At 40.4% G+C, this 22658-nt stretch overlaps 1 protein-coding gene across 15 annotated transcripts in view; it reads right to left on the minus strand.

Annotated features, from left to right (window-relative positions):
* Positions 1-22658, minus strand: part of Enox1 (ecto-NOX disulfide-thiol exchanger 1) — a 554869-nt gene that overhangs the window by 97885 nt on the left and 434326 nt on the right. For all 15 annotated transcript variants that reach the window (XM_074043338.1, XM_074043336.1, XM_074043331.1 and 12 more), the window contains one exon: positions 1517-1701. In XM_074043338.1, coding sequence (XP_073899439.1) covers positions 1517-1701 — 185 coding nt within the window. The remainder of the gene's footprint in view (positions 1-1516; positions 1702-22658) is intronic.

Raw genomic sequence — 22658 nt, forward strand, 5'->3', positions numbered from 1 at the left:
TTATATCTTTTTAAAGCAATTAGAGTCATCTTATCTAGAGGAAAAAGAAGAGCCTATTGTCTGAAGTGTAACAGCAGCTTGAAGGCTATCTCTGGGTCATGTTCTTTGGGGAAATCTACAGATTCTCATCTCAGCAAACACCCTCCCCACCTCCCAGCTCTCACACCCCATGTTCGGCAAATGGACAACCTGAGGAGCCTCCACAGCAGCTGTTACATCGACTTCCAAGTACAGGGACCTGAGCAATGACTGTCATGACATTTTCCTGGCTGGCTCTGCCCTCTGAATCTCACTGATTAGTCTAACACACACTGTGAACATCAACTAGTTAAGACTCAGAGCCAAGACTCAAAAATTGCTTTAAAATGGCAAGAGATGTTTAAGACATAATTTCTGTGACCTGGTCATTAACTTGCTCACTTCCCAATCCATGATTCTTTTTTATTTCCTTTCTTCTCAATTATTTTTCCCTGTCTGGTTCACGTTTCTGTGGTAGTCATTCTAATCACTAAAACACTCTTGTATGCAACTCACACTCCTAGTCTTAGAGAACAGTCAATATGAATAGGGAAAATTAAAAAAAAATAACCTACTGACTATATATTTTAGCCTCTCATCATCCTACTTGCATTTCTCTAGTTTAAATAAAAACAATGGTTTATCTAAAAAATATTGGTTGGATTTATATATTCAGGGGTTAATTAAAATACCCATGTGTGATTATGATAATTTATGCTTTATTATTCTAAGAAAACTCAAAGGCCAAAATATCTTAAGATTTTCATATATCAACTGATGTTTTCAAATGTGAATCCAGTGATGAGTCTTTGATTTCTATTCCCCCAATTGCCAGTGCTCGGGTTTTTCATTCCCTTCCACCTCTTATTTCTCAGTGCACACATTCCCTCTTCCTGTTCCAAAGCCCACAGCTTCCATCTCCTTTCTAACGTCTTAGTTAGAAGTTTTGGCTCTCTTCAACAAATGCACAGCAATGGCCCAGTTTGTAAAGTTACCTAGTCCTAATTTTGGAGCACATCCAGTCCATCAACAATCATTCCTTAAACCTGACAAGACCTAAGTATAATTCAGAAGTGGAAACAATATAATGTATATTAACACTGATCTTGAAGGCAAACAAACTGTGTTTGTAAAAATCAGTCTTGCTCTTTGAATTAGAAAGTTCTCTGATCGCAAAACACTTGTGTTCTGATTAGCAAGGATTTGCTGACCATGTGCCATGAGGCTATACTTCATACATAACCTTTAACCTCCTACACTCTGTCTCTTTATTTCTGTCTCCAGGGTGTATTTCTTCAATGTATTTCTTTAGCTTGGCTCTTCTCCAAAGTCTACCGTTCTACAAACAGCCATGAGTGCTTTCCTTTCCTACAAACTAGTCTTTTGGTTCTTGTTTCTCATCCCACCTTTCTGGCAAATGTCTGCAATGCCATCCCTACTGGATAACCATGTTCCTTTCTCTCTCAACCACAAATGTATCTGCACACACGGGCAGTACCTGCTGCATGCCTTGCATAGTCTGCTGCAGGAACTGTAGCTGCTGATCCTTGGTGAGGGTTTCTTCTGTTCGGAAAAGCTGTTCTTTTTCTTGTTTCAGCAGCTCCACTTCATTCCTGTAGGCATCCAGTTGCCATCGGAGACTGTCATTCTCTTCTTTAAGAGCATAGGCCTGAGCGGCCAGAGCTGAAGGACAAACAGAAAGAGTTCAAGGGGGTTACCTTCTTGCCTAAAGTGAGGAGGCCTTCAGCTGGAAAGGGAATCTATTGTCAGAACTTGGAACCTTCATACCAGTTCAGAAATAAAACCCAAATGCTTTGCTTTGGGGCTTTTTATTTTGCAGTTGGTATGCATCACTTCTTCAGGCATTTTTTTGGTTTGTTTTTGTGCTAGGGATGGAACCCAGGGCCTTGCACATGCTAGGCAAGCACTACTCTAGCACTGAGCTCCACCCTGTAGGCCCTATTTCAAAATTTTTAAAATTTGTCCTCTCTTATATATTAATGTTACTTGTGGAACAGAATTAATTCCCTTAAAATTTTTATCTCTTGACCTTTTTCCCAATCTTAGACACCCTTGAAGAAGTTTGCCTGTGTCTGTCACTAATTAGGATATGCAGAATTCTGGCAACAATCATATCTACCACGTTATTGTCATTTCTCCAGCTACAGGATTGCTCAGCTCCTTCCTTGTAGTGCTGCTTGCCTTCAAATAACCAGCCATTCCACAGGTTGAGGACTACGACAGCCTCCCAGGGGAGAGAGGAATTTATATGCACGCCACTCCTTTCTGCTCCATTGCTGGGACAAATTGCACAAATTGTTTTCTCTAACTCCTATCAGAATGGCAACCTGGTTCCATCTGTTTCACCAACAGATTAAAACTCTTTTTCTCTACAAGGCTCAGTGGTTCCTCTACTCCTCCTCTCTGAAACCTGAAATTCTCTGTGTAGATTTGGACTTCATTCACATCAAGAAACCAAGACGGTTATTATACCTTATTAAGGTCTTATACAATTCAAGGCTTCAGAACCAGCTGAAACCCAATAAAAAAAGAAGCCTGAGTGGTATAAAACAAACATTTGAGGAGGAGACTCCCTTTCCCTGGTTTCCATCTTCTTGCTTTGTGGTCTCCCCAATGATAATAATGCCTTGTTAGGCACTCACAATATGATAGGCACTGGACTAGGAGGTCCATACAAACACTGATCCTCTTGTCCCCAGAGGGCCTAGGATGCAGGTATTCTGATTCCTATTTCTACAGATAAGAGAACTGAGGCACAGAGAATGTAGATAACTTGTTCAGTCACATACAGTAAGTAACAGAAACAGTATGCAAACCCAGGTGCCAGTTCCAGAGGCTTTGCCCTGATCTCTTGTGCTATGTCAGTCCATGTGTGTTTAGTTCTTATCAACTGTTCAAAAACCAGGTCCCTTCTTCTCTTCCACTAGTGTCCGGTTGTATTTCCCCCTCACGGAAAAGTTATTCTCTATGTTTGTAAGCAAGAGAAACGTGAAAGAAAATCTGCAAAGTTTGTTCCTAGAAACTTCTTTGATGTACTTCTGGTATGTAAGGGTGTGGTGGGGAGTCCATTGTGCATGACTCTCAACATCCACTGGTTTCCACATCCCAACACCCATTTTCCATATCCTGGGGTGAGGCCAGCCTCCTGCACATTCCACCTGCACCTAGCAGTACAAAGATCATAGAGCTCTGTAGGGATGCTATGAGGCCTCAGTGAATTCTTTCCACAAATATGAAACATTAAATTATGTTAATAATAGTTTCACAGTTAAGAGTTTTATGGCATTCCACTTTATAAAATGATAATCTGTGTATATATACACATTGAAATATTAATCAAACAGTACATGCAATTGACCAGAAAATTCCCTACCTCAAGCCATTCGGGATTATTATCGGAAAGCTGGTCCCCTGGCCTCAATGCCAATTGATAATTTACAAATAACAAGAGCAGGGTTTTGAGGAAAAGAAAATAAGGTTAATTATTCATCAGACAAAGGGGACAGGATAAGTCAATCTCTCAAAGCACTGTCATTCCCCTTCTGAGAGAAAATGTTCACCTTTTAAAGAGGGAGTTGAGAGGGCTCAGCTTGACTACATGGTGAAATATGTGTCCACAATGGCTGCTGGCCTTTGCTCTTTCTCCAGGTCTCTGGCACCACATCTCCAAAGGTACATGTCATGGGTAACAGATTTACTTCTCTGGTGGTCAGCCAGCCAGAGGTAAGGGATAGAAGACTGCCTGGTTTAACTGGTAAAAGGAGTTAATTTTGGACTTTCCAACATGTAGACAAAGAGAGAAAAGATGTAAGTTTAATTAAGAAGCAGAGTAAACTGGCCAGCATGCAAGCTGTCTACACCCAAAGTTTTTTCCTATGGCACTGTTGGTTATAGGATCAGTTAGTCAACAAGCATTTATTGCACACTCACCGTGCCCAGGTTTGTCTGGGAATCTTAGATCATGAAAAGAGATAGAGCTTGTTGGTTTTCTCAAGGAACTTAAAATCTAACCACATTTTAAAGGGAAATAATGCATTCAAGGGAAGAAAGAGCAGTCTGATGCCTAGCATATAGTAGGCATTCAATAAATACTGGTTGAACAAATGAGAAACTTAGTGTCAGATAAGCACAAAGGAATATAACCTATAGGAGTTTGGAGAAGAGAGAGAAAAATGCGAAGAATAATATGCTTAGGAAGATGGAAAACCCAAGAACTGGGGAAAGGCAACCAAATCAGGAGCAAGATCATAAGTAAAAACCCAGAGATGAGAACTGAAGGCAGAACATTCAAGGCCAGTAGGAGAGAAGCTTGACCAAAAAGGCCAGTGCAAGAGAACAGTGAGTCATGAGAGAGGCTGGGAGAGGATGGGGAAGGTTAGGCTCAATGGGACAGCCAATTGAGAACCACAAAAGGTGTTTGGGGAAGTGGAAGGACATGGTGAAATTGATGATTTAGGAAGATTAGTTTGGCAATGGTGCATGGAATGAACTGGAGGCTGAAAAGAATGAATAAAGGAAATGTTATCCGGTGTATATGTGTGTGCAAAGCCAAGGAGCGGCTAATTTTACAGTTTTCAGGGACTTCTAAAACCAGAAATGATCTAGGGCACACCCAGAAGCACGAGCTTGTGCTTTTTAACATTATGCAGCCTAACTTAAAACCTTGTCCGCACTGAGATACTAACTCCTAACAACTCAGTGCACCAATCCACAAACAAATGGTTATGAGGCATCATTTGAAAGAGGGATGTTGTAATAGGGCAAAATCACAGAAAATGCAAATGATGAAAAAAGTGTTGGCACTACACAAGCACATTACTACATTTAGTAGCATTCAAAGACACTTAAGTCATTTCCTTAGGAAGCTCTATTTGGCCCTTTTTCAATTCAGAGTGGCATTTTTATTATCATAACTGATGGCAGGTGTTTGTGAAGAAATCGATTAGTATGCAGGGATGGAAATTACATTTTCCAAACGAATTGCATAGTCTGCAAGATATGCTGAAATCTGGGTAGCAAAATGCATGCAGCTATAAAGCATGTGCCAGCAACATTATTTAAATAAATTATCTGAACATAAATACATACAGGGAAGTACACTATCCATTATTTTAGGGGCTTTCTTATAAGCCTATGGGATGGCACTGCTGAGAGTTCTTATTCTTAGCTAAACCAATGACCACTATGTCTGCCAAGCAGGACAGAATGCTGTGCACATTTCTGGAATAAGGATGTAATATCATTATATTTCAAAAGGAAGGAAAGAAAGAAAACAGCTGTAATTCTTTTCCCCCCATGTTCCCCAAATCAATACCATAGCCAATCCCATCATCGTTTTTATAATTGGGGCACATAGCTGATTTACATTCCTGATTAAATTATTTCAAGCTTGATATTTACAAAAAAAAATCCTTGTTCATTCATGTGGCAGAGGAGTGGATATTTTTTAAAGGGTGAGAAATTGTGCATTGACTCCACTTAACTTCAGGCCACCTGTTTACAAACATCAGTCAGTGCCACGCAGCTGGCCTGAGTCTACTCCACAGACAAGAGCATGTGGAAGAGGCTCCACTAAGTTCCTGGACTACAGCTCCAAAAGAAGCAAAATTCTAGTTATTTCTGACTTCATGTGATTTTTTTTCAGTGTATTAAAAATTCAGAGCCTTAAAAGGTTAACTTGTTTCTCTCCCTCTTTTTATCCTCTGTAGTTCTTTCTTGGATACTGTATTAGTTTTGATAAATGTGTCATCAAGCTTTCATGATAAAATTTGGTCTTAAGAGACTTTACAAGAAATCGACTATTCAAATAAACATTAAGGATTAAAAGTGACTATGGTGTGCATCTTTGGGTAAGAACTTCCAAGGAGTGCACAGGGTCCCAATGAATCCTGAGTGGATTACCAATTTTCAATTTAAAAAATACAATAAGACAACCTTATCTGTAAACTATACTGAACATAGTTAAATCTTCCTTTGATTTTAAAGGCACCATTGAATCTAGTGGCACCTCTTGTTATCAATTAGTTCCCCAAATCAACCATTTATTGAGAAACCATGGCAAGGAGCTACAGCATACACAAGAAGGGTGAGGCCAATACACGGGAGGCATTTGTACTTGCTCAATACTTTAGAAAATTCTGGATACTGGAATTGTATGATTGAATCAAAAGTGAAATAAAAGCATTGGGAAATTTTACAAAACAAAATGAAGTTTTATTTCAAAAATTAAAATTGAACTAGTAAAACTACCACAGTGACACTACTATGTGAAAATTGATCCAAAGATTAAATTTCACTGGGAAAGAAAAGATTTAAAGGTATTATACAGCATCTCATTGCATCCTTTACAAGATTCTATATAAACCATTATTCTTTATATTAATTATGGTCAAAGTGACCTCCTCCTCCATCTCCTGGATTACTTACTGTGTTTCCATGGGAACAGATAATGGCATGCTTAACTTCTCTGAGTAAATAATCTGGTGAAAGCCTTGAAATCTTCTCTTACCAGCCTGAGCCAGTCTCAGAAAAATAATTAGCAATGTATGAAAAATGTAAGTTATTTTGGGTTATGTCCCAGTAAGCCAACAGTATGTTAATAACTTTTTCATGTTCAGGCAAGATGTAACTAAATAACAAAACACTTCAACATAATGTTGCTAGCAATATCTGGAATTCTCCATAACTGTTAGTCTTTATGTCTTTGGGGAATGCTGTGTTCAACATTCTCTTACTTTGCCAGATATCCTCCTGGAATGCTGGGAGGATGCTGAACTGTGTATTTCTTTCCCACATGCAAAGAAAGTCTTTTCCAAAGGATTTCACTGGTTGTTGCCCAGTTAGGCAATTGCACTGATGGATTTAGAACACAGGAGAGTGGGGATGGGTTCAGAGCCTGGAAGATAATGCTACAATATCCGTGTTATCTTCAGAGGATTCTACCTTGTCATGACTGTGCTTTCTGGTCCCCTATGAAACAGAGTTATACTTAGGGCTCAGTGATTTGGAGACGTTTTTGAGGGCCCATCTGCCTTTGTGCAAGAATCTTGTGGGGTGCTGAAGTCTTTGTTTACTATACTGTGGCACAGCCATCATTCTGTATACCCAAACTCATGCTTCTCTGCACAATGCAGCATTGCTCCTGAGAGGTGATGGCCTTAGGGTTTGCGCATGGCTAGTTCTCCCCAGTTAGTGTGAAGGAATGATGCATGCTCTCCACCAGTCCCTCATTCTTTTCCTGAGTCTGGAATGGCTTGGGTCTCTGACTCATGACATTGAGGAAAGGTGCCTTGACCTGTTCTTTAACTCAGAAATAAAAACTTTTTTTTTTTTTTTTTGGTTAAGTCGTAGAAAATTTGGGACTTATTTATGTAGCCACTGGTGTGTTACCCTAACCCAGTGTCTTCAAACATTGGCATGTGTTAGAATCTCCTGGTGGTCAGATTAAAGTGTATATTTCTGGGTCCTGGTCCCAAAGTTAGCAGTTCCATAAGTTCGGGCTGAAGCTCAAATGAAGCTTGCATTCCTCCAAGGTGGTGCTGATGCTGCTGGTGCTGAGACCACACTGGGGAACCACTGCCCATTCCGTCCCCTGGTTCCTGAACCAGGCTATGGTTGATAGGTTTGAACACACCCTTGTGAAGGAACCACACGCTTGATTTCTTTTGTATGGCCCCAGCTGCCTGCTCCACACCTGGAAAAGCAATTCTGTCTAACCCTGTGCCCAGGATCACAGACCAGCCATGCCCCAAGGCCTTTAGCACCTCCCAAAGAATAAGGGGGAAAATTGGGCAAAAGGTACAGTCAATAGTCTATTATCCTGCTCATGTTTTCCCCAAAACAACAGCAGCAGTCATAGTCATAGTACAAGTGGTAGCAATAACTAAACTTTTATATGCCAGGCACTGTGCTAAGCCTGTCACTTGTCTGGCTTCCATCTCTTTTCACCCTCATAAAAACATGACACAGTAAATAAGATTACTAATTCTACTTTATGGTTAATAGAACCGGGTTTCAGAGAGATGGAGGTGGCAGAGCTGGTTAGCGGGTCATGCAGTGGCTCTAGAACTATTTCTTCCACATAATGCCATCAGAGTGGCTGATAGCCAAGTGCATGCTAGAGCTAAGAAAGGAGGAAACCAGGCAGCATACTGTAGAGACTAGCAGTTTGTTTCTCACAGAAGCAAAATGTGCCATTCTTGGCTGTTTGGGGAAGTATTCTGCTGCAGAGAGCCTCTGCTATGAAAGTAGAAGGGATGATCGATCCTATTTTAAAATAATCACATATATTTTCTGCAGAAGAAATGTGGAGATGACCCATGTGGAAGTTAAACTTACCCTTCTGGAATCTCAAGGCCTGACTTGAACAGCTGGGGATCCCTCTGTCTGCTCTCTCCTCTGAGATGACCACGGGGACACTCCCTTCTCCCTCAGCTCAGAGCCTTGGCTGTTGATGAGGCATCATTAGGAGAGTTGTATCCAGGGACTCAGGCTGACTGCAGGGTTCCTCAAGAGCCAAAGGTAGAGAGTTGGCCATCCATCTGAACTCACCCACTTGCTGCTTTTTGAAGTGTCTGGGTCTCCAGTTAGAATTAAAGTGGCAAAGACTCTAATTCCTAAGCCTCTGACTTCCCTCAGAGCTGCCTCTGCTCTACTATGTGGGCTGATGATGGTTGAGACAAGGAGCAGTCCCAGCCCAGAAAAGCCATTGAAGACTCTGGATCCTAGGGCTGCTGTCACCATCAGTGTGGCTCCAGTGGTCAGGCAGAGAGATGGAGAACATGGTGGGATGTCTCTGGAATGATCAATCTTTTGCTACATAACCTCTTATGATGCCAACAAAGAACAATTGATCTGTTTTTCAGTAACACCTATATCCCCACTGTAGCAGCAATCTTCCTCAAATTGCTCATGGAAATTCCTTCTGCTACATTTTTGCAGGATTATTATTATTACAACTTAGCATTGACATAACATTTTATGTTTGCAGTGTGTATTATAGTCTGCACATCAGCTATTATTAGGGAGAGCTAAACAGACGTACATGGCAGTGTCTATTTCCATCTTTGTGCAAGACCAGTGGAATAAGGGTAATTTGGAGAGCGCAGGTAAGCTACAGCCTGTTATTATAACTGCTTAAATGTGAGTGTGGAGGCACAACTGACAGCAGGTGACTCAGAAAACAATCCTCTGTCTCTCCCTGACACAGCTCTTCCTACCCCATACCAGGCCTGTAAGGTGCTGCTGGGTTCTTGACACTGCGGAGATTTGTATCATGCCTTATCACCTTTCCACTTACAATGTTATCCTTGTATCCCCTCCACCCCCCAAAACACGTACACCAACCACATTCTCCTCAGATGAAAAGAAGCAGAGGAAAGAGGCATGCTCATTTTTTCCAATGGCAGGAGAAGTCTGTCACTTTAAACTCTGAAAGATGCTCTGTCAGGTGAGGGATGACTTCTGAGTCTCAGGGACAGAGGAGTGAATCTTGCAAACATGACTGAGCTCTCTCTTAAGTAAACACAGCATGAGGTGGGGCAGGGAAGTGGGTTCTCAACCCCTGCCTGACCTGAGGGGGCTCCCAGAAATGGGAGCCTGGTGGAAGCATATAAGAGTAGCTCTCCCCACAATGACTGGTGGCAGGAGGAGGAAGGGGAGAAGGCTGTTGGGGGTGAGGTGAGAGCTGGAGAGGGCTCCTTTTTGGGATTGAGCCTGGAAGTTGAGCTTCCACCTTGGGAAGCTGAATGGAAGCAGGAGAAGGACTGAGGAACAGTGGAAACTGCTTTAACCTGGATCCAGTAAGTGGGAGATGCCAAGGCTGCCAGGGCAAAATCAGAAAGGGGCAGGGGAGGCTGGCTTCTTTCAGAGCCCAAGACACATCAGGAAGGGGCTGTTTTACCACTCTCCATTTTATTTTGATTAGAGTTCAGTTGTCCTTTTTACTTTCAGCCCGTATTTTGATATCCAAGGCTACCTTTATCCCCATATCCTCTGAAGGTTTTAAAGATGCTCTTTTAGGGTAGTCAGCCTTAGCTAGACCAAGACAGATCACAAGATGACATGGTTTTCAGAAGCAAGGACCCTACCCTCACAGACAGTTCACCTCCACCATTTGATTTTGCCTTGGTGACTTCACCATAACCAACACTTGTTTCCCTTCAAAGACAGAAGCTTTGCAGTCATCCTTCCCCTGAAAAACGAGTCCTCTCCTTTCATCACCAGCCTGCAAACAGAAGAGGCAGACACCTCTTCCTCCTCCCAACCCACTAATTTCCTACCATATCAACAAATGATCACTTCTAATTTCTTTCATGAATCCTTCCCTTCAAGAAGCATTATTTTCCTCTTCTGCTGCATGCCTTACACAGACACAGACACACACACTTATAAAAATAATGACAATACCCTTTTCCACAAGCATGGCTCTCTTTTCCTGGAGCAGTCCATCAGAGCCCTGTGCCTGTTTCCCTCTACGTCATAAACAGCCTGACCCTTGGGCCCTCCCCCCAACTCACTTTGCAGCCATAAGCTTTCTCCCCCTTCCTCTTACTATTAGAATACATTGAGGGGACAGCCTGCGTCAGCACACCAAGGTTTAAGGACTGGACTCCATTTCCTGACACTTTCTTCATAACTTTCTTCCAGTCTTGGATATTTCTTTCAGTCCTTTCCAACCATTCTGTTAGTGACAGGACCTTCTTCTCTCCAGTTTTCACATGGCCTTCAAGGCTTCCTTGCCTTCTGCCTGATCTTCTCACATTTCATTAATCCATCTACCTGTTCCACTCTGAATGCTACTTACTGTCTTCCTGTGATGATATTGTGACTGAATGTTTTCATAAATCCTCCAGGCTATGTCTCCAGAATACATTGTTCTGATCTACTAGATGTTGTCATGCATTACTTTTCTTTGCCACTGTATTTCAGGCATGGCAGGTTTGTGGCTTGCATCCAGGAGAGGCCATGCTGAACTTCTAGAACTGACTGCCCCTGACCAGGGCCCTTGGTCCAGCCTCTCTGCTGCAGGAGAGGCCCTTTCTGTGCACCCATGCTTATCCAGACTAGTCACTGGATGCTCAGGCTTTTCTTCTCAGTAAATCTGTAGGCATACCTCTCTTACCACTGACAGAGGAAGGAAAAAAAAAAAGCCATTTGTCTGTTCTAGAGTTAGAGAAAGGCAGGGACTCCATCTCTGGCTTTCATCACATTTTTCTGTCCAGGACATCCTGCTTCCCAACCCAGGCAACGTTTTCTCCAGTTAGCCACAGGATACTCCAAATGCACCTGCATAGACCCAATGCAGTCATTTCTCCAGCTGGTTCTCTCAACCTAGACGTGAACTATCTCCTTTAATTTCTCCTTTCTTTCATCCTTTATTACTGCCTATGTCAGTCACTTCCTGCCCACTACACATTTTAATCTTTTACCTTGTTTTTTTGAGTTTCCAATGAGTACAATTTTTCAGGTAGCAATCTTCTATTCTCACCAGCAACTCCTCAGAGCTTGTGCAAGTACCGAGGCACCAGTTAAGCACTATTAATCAGACACTAAATACTTTTAAGCAGTGCTACCTCTTTTTCTAATTGAGAAATAGAGCTGTTTGGGCAAGTTTATGAGGTGACCTTGATTAAATTAAAGAGGTCAGGGATTGAACAGACTTCAAGTCCATATTCTATGATTTTTTAAAAATGACTTCCTTCCAATTAAGCAGGAATTAGCATGAAATATTTTGTTTCTCAAAGGTTAAAAGAATTCCTCTGAGAAGGCAGCTCTCTTGTTACTAGCTTTTTATTGAACACAAGAGAAAATGCTGTGGATAGTTTTATAGAAAGTGCTTTGTTAACATGACACTGAAGATCTGGCATCGATTATAATATTCCTTAGGAGCCTAAGTGTTATATAGAAGGGGCAAAAAGTCCAATTTAAATGTTAATTTCTATTTCAAAAGCCCAAGGATCTAACAACTTTCATTCACTAAAAAAAAAAAAAAAAAAAAAAAAAATCAAGATACATTTTTCATATGCAAGAAGTTCAATCTAGTTCTAGTTTCAAATGTCTCCTTACTTTACCTATCTCTTTACTCTTCTTTCTGTTAGCTTCATCCTTTACCCTGCCACACTCTGCGTTTTAATAACCTGGAAGGACATCCCATTCTTCCTACCCTAGAAGGTTACACTTGGAGTCTCTGACACCTAATCAGAGAAGCAGGATTCCACAGTGGAGGGAGGGGATCAGACACATGCAGCAGTCTAGGGAACTCTGGGTGATTCTGAGGAGCAGTGGTTCTGAGAGGCACGCTGCTCTGCATCCCGCACTCTGCTCCTGTCAATCTCAGGGTCAAGTAGACATGGATTATACATAGGAGGGAGGTGAGGGATGTTAGAGAAAGAGAAAGGGTTTTGAGGTCACATACCAGCCATAAGACTGGAGGCAAACAACTAAACCTTCACTGAGACCTCAAGGTCCTTATCTGAAAAATGTGGTCAATACTATAAAGATCAAATAGATAACCGAGGTATTTCTTTCTTTATGGGTCCAAAATGAAGAACAAAAATATCCACCAAGTGATGACAGATTACTTTTTCCTAGTCTATTCATCTAACAAATTTTCATCTACCTCCTATATACAATACAGTGAGCTGGGCATTTGGACAGAAAGGATCCCTCAGTGATCTGTCAGGATGGGGTATATGGGTGGAAGGGTCCCCCATCTCAGCATGTGTTCACACTTATTAACTTAAAACAAACAAACTTCTCTAGGGCTGACAGAGTTCAGATGAACAGATTTCCATTCCTCAGATACTCTCTGCCCTCTCAGTTCTTTACATCAGGGTTTTTCTGCTAGTTTTTGGCTGTGACTTTGAAAGCACAACAAGCAGAGACCATATGGACCCATGATTCTGTGCTACTCTAGGAAAAGCAGAACTAATGATAGGCTGCAAGGGCCTTCTTTAGAGTGGATAAGCAACACTCTCAGTTCAAGGATTGAGTCTTAATTAGTCTAATTAGGACTTTGCTAATTTTTCCCTTAATCTGACACTGAGAGACAAAGAACATGGTCCCATGTATGTTTTAAGAATTCACTGAATATTTATTGTTTTAATTTTACCATTGCTTTGCATTATGACTGCTTAAGATGACTCATAGAGGCAAAGAGGTAGGGATTGAGAAATGGATGGCTTCAGGAATTTACAAAGTACACTAGAAAAGACTGCTGTGCAGGTGGAGATATTTCAAAGACAACTGACTGCTAAATCACTAAAAGAGGAATGAACTCCCATCCTACCTGCAAAAGATTTGCAAATATTTATTGTAAATTAAGTTGCACTTGAAAACTTGTAATCACAAAAGCCCACAAATGCCCAATATAAACTTTTTTTTGTATTTATTCAGCAACATAACTGATTATTATTGGGAGTACCAAAATTAGTATTTTCTCATTAGATTTAGAACATTGGGGGAAAGAAAAGACATTATTTCCAAGACCACTTCCAGATCAAACCTACCCTGCATCTATGAATCACAATAAGATTGATATTGCTGTAGATGCTCTCCCTCAGACTTTTATTTTTAAGATATATTGAAAAGTACATCTCATAAAGAAAAGCCCGAGGAACAGGGAAAAAGGAGAGGTGCTTCAATAAGTCTTTAAATTAGATGGTGAGTCGATACCATGATGATCCTGAGGTAGGCTTTCCCAGGTCTCTGGGGTGCAGAGAAAACAGGGAATGAGATGAGAAATCAAAGGGCTGATATTGCAGCTCAGATCATCTCGGATCAACTATCAAGTGTGCCTGTGTTTCAAGAAGTAGCCTTATTTTTCTCATCGTCGTGTGGAGAGTTAGGAAACAGAGAACATGGGTTATGACAGTGCGTATGGTTCACCCAAGGAAACATGTGGCATGCATTGCTCGTTCCCAACGTGCTTCATCTCTTCAAAGTGTCTGTTCTTGCCTAAAGCCATACAGCAGACTCTGCTTGAAGGTAATAAATACCGCTCAACTAGAAAAGGGACTGCGCCAATTTCCTGAATATTTTTTTAAGGCTGGCATTTCTGTTGAAATGAGCTTGAAAACAGTTTTCTGGGTGAACTGCCTACATTGAAACAAGTCTCTTTCGAGGTAGCAAAAATGCAGAAAATTGTAAGACCAAGTATAAGCCCCCCTTGGCTTTGTTGTGATCAGCATTTTAAGGTGATAAACATCTCCAGTCACCGTTACCTCCAAACAGCATCACAGTTCCATGCACACAGGAGGTGTTCAAACCCTTGGTTGATTTTACGTGGTGACTTGAGAGTGATTCTGCTGTCTTTTTCCCATAAAACTCCATGTCACCATAGAAGTCTGGAAAGAAGGAAGCTAGTATTGAGTCCTTGGCTTTCCACTTACTCCAGATAATATAACTTCTTCACATGAATTTTCCTATTTTTTAAAAAAACGAGGGTGCACAGTGTTTCTCAGGTCTCTTCTGTATTTAGAGACCCTTTGTCCCTTTCCCTGTGAGTAAGCACTCAATATTTCTTCCTGGTTTAGAACTTGAACTAGTTCTTGGATCTTTCATTAAAAAGTTATACAAGTAGGATAAGCCCTTGGAATAGGAAACTCTAAGATGATATGGTCTGGGAAGTTAAGTTAAATGTGGAAATTTCCTAATTTAAAGTAAGAGAAAGCAATTCAATAAACTACTGTCATCTGAAACTAATTGTAGCTGCTTTTGACTTGTCAGAATAATTAGAAATGGCTAGTAATTCCCAGCCAAAATTAACATTATCATAGATTCTCCAAGTAATTTTAAGATTGTTTATTATAGCATTATTAAAATAACACATGTACCTATTGTGGACATTTTGGAAACACACAAAGAAGAAAAAAGTACCCTGTAATCATGTTTTAGAGACACTCTCAATATTTTGACCCACATCCTTACAGATTTTCCCCCAAAATAAAAATAGTGAATATAACATATGCACATTTTACATGTATATGTTGACTTGTAGCTGCTTTTATCATTTAGCAATATATTGAGAATCTTCTCTCATGCCATTATTTAGGCTTCTAAAGCATTTTTTTCAAGTTTTCTTATGCCTATACCATTAATAAACCAATACTCTACTATTAAATATTTAAATGTTTCGAAAGTAGTTCTGAGAACTGAAAATTTTGGCAATTGCTTCAAGCTGCAATAATCCACTGTGTCTCAAGGAGAAAGCTTCTGGGACATGTAGCTCTAGAAGTCAGGGTGGGCTCACTGCCAAACCTGCAACCCCTTCCCCAAAGCATGGCAATCAACACATGCTTGCTACTTTTGTTCTAGAAATGTTTCTCTCTTCTTCTCTGCTAGTGATGGGAGTCTAAATAAAATTTTCCTTTTCTAGCAAATTTCCAGGAGGCTTCACATGTTGTGCCCTGAAACTGAGAAGAGTTGCTGAGTGCTGTCCCTCCTTGGTATCAAGAGCATTCAATCGAGTTCAAGAGAAGAGTCTCTCAGCCATTTTGATAATGGCAAGCTCACTATAATAATTTTCATATTGCTCTAAATTTCTATTTCCAGGACTTCTAAGTACAAGATAAGCATCATATAATGGCAGGTGGCATTTCTAAGAAAAGGAAGAAAGTAATTACTTCTTTCAATTCCCTTTTTCATTAGTTATGTGGCTACCTGGTCAGGATGCCCTCTGGTCAAGGTATAATACCTTTATGTCACCAACTGTGTGTAGATGAACAATGCAGCATAAAAGCAGAGGAGAATTAGGAAGCTCGTCAGCAGTACATCACAGTGCTAAGAAGTTGGTAACAGCATATGTTTTAATATGGTCTGCTATTGATTCTTTTGGCCAGTGTCCCATTTTAACAGCATTATAGTCATACTTCAAGATTTTAGATGGAGAGATATAGAAGAAAATCAATAGATACTATCTTTCCACTACCAACTGGCCTACATACCTATAGCTTTTGAGCCACATTCCCATTTAATAGAGTTAAAACATACTGTTGCAAGGGCTGGCCCAGTTGTGAGGCTTTTAATAACCTTACCTACTGTGACTGCCTGGAATTGTCTGACGGCACTTCCAAAGGTTCATGAGAAAGAACTCATGATCCAGAAAGGATACATACTCATTAGTTCCATGTTTTCTATTTCATTAACAAATAAAAAAGCTGTTTTTCTTAAAAACTAGTTATTTGTTTTAACAAGGATGCCAATCTGAAACCAAAATCATGTATAACTACTACACTGAGTTTTAAAAATGCATAGAAAAATACCTGGATAGGTAAGCTGTTCAGAAAAAAAAAAAAAAGAAACCAAAACAACAGTTTTATTTCCTTCTTTCATCATTTATAACCATTAGATCTGTTAATGACCAGGTTTTATTCTTACATGAAAAACAATTTTTTATTCTAAAGATGTTATAAGCTACTCGAGTAGAAAGCAGCAAGATGACCTGCTGAAAGTATCTTCTCCAAGAATCTGCTAGAATCACAGGTGAACCCTGGACAAAATACAGCAACACTGAAAAGAACAGTCCCTTTTTCATAATAAAAAATCCTACTTATTTACAAGCTAAAAGGGAAAAATTAGGAGTTAATGCTACTAAGGAATTTGTGCCTATGTTTAGGAAAATAAGAGCTTATACAAAACTTACCAAATTCTGTCATCTAAACTCCTTGAAAGATATTCTGATTTTTCCAGAAGTTGTGAAAACCACACCTAAATTCCAACAACACTGTTAATTTTGCTGAAATGCGAGCTGAAAACATATTTTCACATCCTGTCAGAAGGAGATACTAAGAGTGTCGATAAAATGACACTAAAGTAAATGTAAATTTAGATTGCTGTTACAAGTGGCTGCTTGGCTCTGGGAGATGTTAGGTTGCTATAGTATTTTCCATAGCAACTTTGCATCTTATTACATAAATACTCCCTCAGTGTCCTTAAAACCTGTAAGGAAACAGGATTAAATCTACTCTCCTATGTAATAGTCCTGCATCAAGTCTTACCAGAAGGAAATGCTCAGAAAACATAATAATGGTATTCCTTGTGGTTGAGAAGCATCAGGACACTGTGGGCCATATACAGGCTGCAGTGCTGGGACCATATGCTGCCTACTGACCACATGTCTGAACCCTTCCCAGGTCAAGGCCTCCTTTAGCTTCTCCCTTTCAGAAGATTGGTTGTTAAGTTCCTCATTTTCTGACTGTTTGCCAACTGTCCTGCAGCCCAAACCCTCCATCATATTCAGGGGAATCATGGCTCTAGGCAAGAAGCCAGGACCTCAAAGAGCTGCAAGTGCAGCTGGGAAACTGGACTGAGCTGTCACAAAGAGACCCTTACAGAAACCACCCCACTCCAGGCTAGTAACAGACAGGTGTGGATTGTTTTAGACCCTCAGCTAAGGCTCAGCTGAGTTTTACAGAGGTGTAGAACAACAGAATAGAATATTGGGGAGAGCCTTGGTCTCCAAGATACAAGCAATCTCAGCAACAAGGGGCAGCTGTACATGAAGAACACGATTGTAGAAAGTCCGTGCAGGCATGGGAGACATCAGGATCATGGGAGACATCAGGAATCATGGCATTGCGAGGTGCTACACAAGAATAAAACTATAAAAGGGGCTAACTTGTAGACAATTTAGCCTCAACGTGTGAACTTACAACACAGATAAGCACAGTTTGGTTGGGCAGCAGGAGGGCTTCCATTAAAAAGGAATCCTCTGCTACAGGATCAATTTAATAGCATCTGTCTCCTTGCATTTAGGAGGTAAAGCAATTTACAGAAAGAAATGGTTTCTACATTTTTTCAGAAGCATGTCCATTATGGGAAGGGAACTGTAGCTGTGCATAAAATCAGGGAACTGAAAAATCAACTCAAAATAAACATTTATTTGAATTCCTTTGGCAGGTTCACTAGATTTATAAAAATGAAAAACAAAACAAAGAAACAAAAAAAAAAGGAAAGAAACGGAGAAAAGCCTTGGATCCTTGCAAGTGAAGTTCTATTGCAAGAACTTTTTAGGAAGAAAGCAGTTCCTTGGCCACCTTGGAAGATTTCTCTGTCATTTTCAAGCCGTATTATTTCAATTAATCACATTTCCTTCTTTGGCACTTGGGTTTCCAGAGGATATTCACTTGTGGCTGAAAAGAAGATGCTTGCCTTTTAATTCCGTGGTCACTGCTAGATATGTACCACTGCTTTGTTTCTCTTTCAGGCTGTCATTACATGGGAAAACAGATTGTCCTTCCAGCCTTCCACTCTGGCTTTGGGGTCTGCTGCAGCGGGGAGCTAGGACCCTGGCATGCATGTGGCCTGCAACTGAGCCCTCCCTCTTTCCATGCTTGAATGCTCTGGTCTCTTTCCCAAGTCCGGAGCCACTGCAGAGTCAGCTGCTTTAGATCACAGTCAGTGCTTCCTAAAAGGAAGCCTGTAGCAGCTGCCACTGACATGGTGCCTTCAGCTGGTCCCTTCAGTTGGCTGCAAGACTCTGGGGTGGCAGTTAATAACCCTTTTTTTCTGTGCCTGGCTGGTGCAGGCCCCACAGTGAGTCTTGTTTTAGGTTTGTGTCTGTTTATGCTCTCTGTGTTGAGCATCCTCTAGAGAAGTACACTGTATCTGAAAACCAAAGCTAGTCCTAAACTCACGGGGACGGCCAGACACGGCCGTATTATGAAGAACCTTTTTAACCTAAAGCTTCCAGTTGCATCTGAAGCTATGCAGACCAAATACTGCTAATTCTAACTAAACTTAATTGAATACCCAATTTGACTAACTTGGCTGGAAGATTTGGAAAATCCTTGTTTGACTTCTTGAAGAAGTTATAAAAAAGCAGTCTTTACCTGTTGTATGTTTCTACGGAAAATTAAAAACTTAATCATTTACAGAGTGTGTGCTCCTATAAAGAGCTCAGAGTTTAAGTGAGATGCAATTAAAATCCAAGAGCATTTGTTTGTGTATTATGGAATGGTTTAGGTGTTGTCTATTAAGCAAGGGACATTTTAATTTCACTCTTCTAAAATTTAAATTCCCTGAACACTCACCAAATATTGGATGGGGAATATACACTAAGTAGTGATGCTCACTTTGGTTCATACTAGATTCAGTTTAATGCTTTTAGGACACAGTTATTATTGGACATTGAACCTTCACTAACATAAAATGTCTATCCTCTTAAAAAGGCATCTCATACATGGAGGGCAGGGTACCATGTCCAATCCTTTCTACCCAGGTCAGAGATGCCTTCAACATGGACAAAGTACTCTATGAATGTTTGCTGGTAATTAGAACATCACCTGTTCAGTGTATGGCACTGAGTCTTGTAAGAAAGTCCTAAACATTTGGGGGAAGAAATTGTCCTTATTTGAACAAGCTTCTTAACATATGCCATTTAAAGAGAATCAAAGAAAATGTTCTCAGGGCTACCATCTTCCTCTACTTTTGGAAGAAAGGCATCAAAAGCAGGTATTTCCACAGAAATATACAACATAGGTACAGATGAAGAGGAATATGTAACTGAAGTCATCAAACTTACTGAGAACTTAGAACTGGAGGTATGAATAAGACAGTACTGGAGGATGAATAAGACAGTAAGAAGAGTTAATGCTTACTGAGTACTTATTTTGTACTTGGCATTATGAGTAAAATCAGTACCTTACATGCTTTGGCTCATTTAACTTTCATAATGCTAAAATAAACCAGGCTCTGCCACACTAAGCCTCACAATGTAGCACAGACTTCTTGTTCCCTTCTTTTTCTTCCTTGTGTACACCTGCCCCACCTCCACTGTCAAGAGGCAGAGAGGGAGGAACAGGGATGGGGGGTGGGGATGAGGAGTAGATCTGCACTTAAAAATTTGACTTGATTCCAGTAGGAGGCAGACTAAGCAATAATACATTTGCATTTTTATCAAAAATAATCTTCACAAGCTTCAGAGCAGGATGTTGATCTTCTTGAATGGATGCTTTGATAAATCTGTCATGACTCTTAAATTCATTAACAAAATTAATTTCCATTTTCATCAATATCTTAGTTTTGCTCCAACAAAATCCTTTTCTTTCTTAAGGTCTACCAATGAGGAAGTATGAATAGCCCACCCAGAATTAAAATATTGCAGTTTGAGCTGCACTGGGCAACTCTAGCCAAAGACATGAATTATTTTATGTGGTAATAAGGAAAAATACAACGAAACAGACTTTATAACCAGAAAAGCACAGGTATACTGAAACATTTTGATTATTAAAAAAATTAAACCCAAGGTATTCTACAAATCCTTACATAATAAACTGTGGCTTTTGTAGAAACAAAATCAATTCTCTCTATCTTCCCCAGAAATAACCCCCTGGGGTGGGCTTTGTCTTAGTGGGGAGATGATATGCAAAGCTGGCACTGGGACACCAAACCTGAGCACCTTGAGGAGGTGGCCTCACCACATCCTCCTGGCATAGGCACATGACTCCTCTTCCCTGAAGGAGTTTCTTTCCAAGAACTCCCAAGAATTCCTGGGACAGCTGCTGCGTTTGTTCATTAATTCTGCTGACCAACTACTGAGTCTGGTGAAAGTGTGCGAAAGTTCAGGTCTTACTTCATGCTCTCATCAAATGCTTAGGGAAAAACCAATAGAGGTCTGGGAAGAGAGCTCTTCAGTCAGAACTTTAGAGAGGACCTCTGGTCCTTGCTGAAGGGACAGGTCCTTGACATCTGTGTATGCTTCTGCATCAGAAGTCAGTCACCAGTCCTGTAGGTATATACATACCAATAGGTTCATAAGATCTCCTCAGGGAGCCTACTGCTCAGCCATTCTTATTTTAGTCTATAAAATTTATTTAAACTATAAAATTATACATATTTCTTCCTTGGAAAATTGACAAGTTGTTTAAAAAGAAGTGTCACAAAAAAAAAAACCCAATAGTTTCAAATTTTGAATTTCTGATTGACTCCATTCTTTTCTTCTACACCTATCTTATAAGGTATGTCAAGAATCCGAGTTTCATGTAATTTTCTCCTTATCTAGAAACTTCAAAAATGATGAAAGCTTTATTGGGAATTTTTTTTTATCTCAAGATCTTACTGAATTTAAGAATATCTTATTAATACTCCCTTCTTTTCACATGTGAAGGCTTGTAGACTAGAAATGCTGTGAGGAAGGAGGTCTCCTCAAATAAACAAATCTAATTCCCATCGCAAAACAAGTCTTGAGAAATATGTTAGCAACTTAATAGAGACTTAAATGCTAGGTTGTTTTTGGTTTTTTCCAGCCAAAGGATAAATGGCTTCAGAAAGTAATAGACTGGTGCTTACTTGTATGCTAAGCCTTTATAAGACTTCAATGAATGAAGCCAAATTAGCTAAGGCAGTGGTTCTCAAACTTTAGCAAGTATCCATCAGAATTCCCCAGAAGGCTAAAATCACAGCCTGTTGGACCTCATTTCCCCAACCCCTACAAGTTTCTGATTCAGTAGGTTGTGAGTGGGGCCTGAGAATTTACATTTCTAATAAGGTCTTAGATGACGTTGATGTTGCTAGACTGGGGACTACACTTTCAAGAAGCACTACTTAAAGGAAATTAAAAGTTTTCTACATGGCCCGGTTGCAGGAGCTTCCTTGTGTCCATCCTGATCACTCTGCATTCTTGATGACCTGATGGTTTTGGAATCTTGGTCTTGGCTTCTGAATGAGAACAGGGAGGGTCACCCTATCCTATGATGCCCTGGCATGCCAACTATTTCAAGTTCCAAGAACTTAGAGAGCAGCAGATGCTAGAAGAGGCTTTACCCCAATACTTCCTGTTGGCTCTAAGTTCAGACTCTCCAAGGAAGAAAACAATTACTACTGGTCTCTTCCCTGAGTTTTCATAAACTAAATTCATATTGTAGGAAAAGAGACTGAAGTCCATCAACACATCTTGACAGACTTTTGTCACACACCATTGTCTTTTATTTTGGTCCTATTCAACATTCTAGTCGGAATCATTTATAATCCATTGTCTGTTCTGCAGACTGGATGAACTTTGTGCCAGGCCACTCTTTGGACCATTTTGTCCAAGACCATTGAGTACCCCTAGAAATCACTTACTATTCCCCTAAAAATGGTCTACGTTTCCTATTGTGTCCCTTTCCCTCAGGAAAGGAGGTGTACAAGCTTGTGATTCATGTTGGGCTGCAGGGTAATGATTAGATTTTGTGATTGCCGCTGTGCACAGCATAAATGTGTGTATCTTTTTCCCACTGAGTCTTTCTACTATCAGTTCATCCCAGTGAACCTTCAGAGGGAAAAGGAAGCCTTTTTACCCCTATACTTTCATCAGCAAATTAGCAAAGATTCTCTATTTTAGTCATCTGTAGTCTTTCTATTAAAAAGCCTGAGATAAGTGTGTGTTTTACTTACTGGTACACCTGAGGAGACAGAACAAACCTGCACCACCTCTCTAATGTGCTTTTCTGGGAATGGTGGCACTGTGGGTCTTCCCAGGTCCTTCAGATATACCTCCCCTCAGACAAGCTGTCTCCCTCAGTCTCTCCGGTTTGAATGAGCATTTCCCTTGCCTGCCTTTACAGTACCAAATATCCTACATACACTTTGAGGAGAGTTTTAATCAGCACCTCTGGTTAGACAAGAGCACACAAAGCTAA

The sequence above is a fragment of the Castor canadensis genome, chromosome 10, assembly GCF_047511655.1.
Source record: "Castor canadensis chromosome 10, mCasCan1.hap1v2, whole genome shotgun sequence".
Taxonomy (NCBI): domain Eukaryota; kingdom Metazoa; phylum Chordata; class Mammalia; order Rodentia; family Castoridae; genus Castor; species Castor canadensis.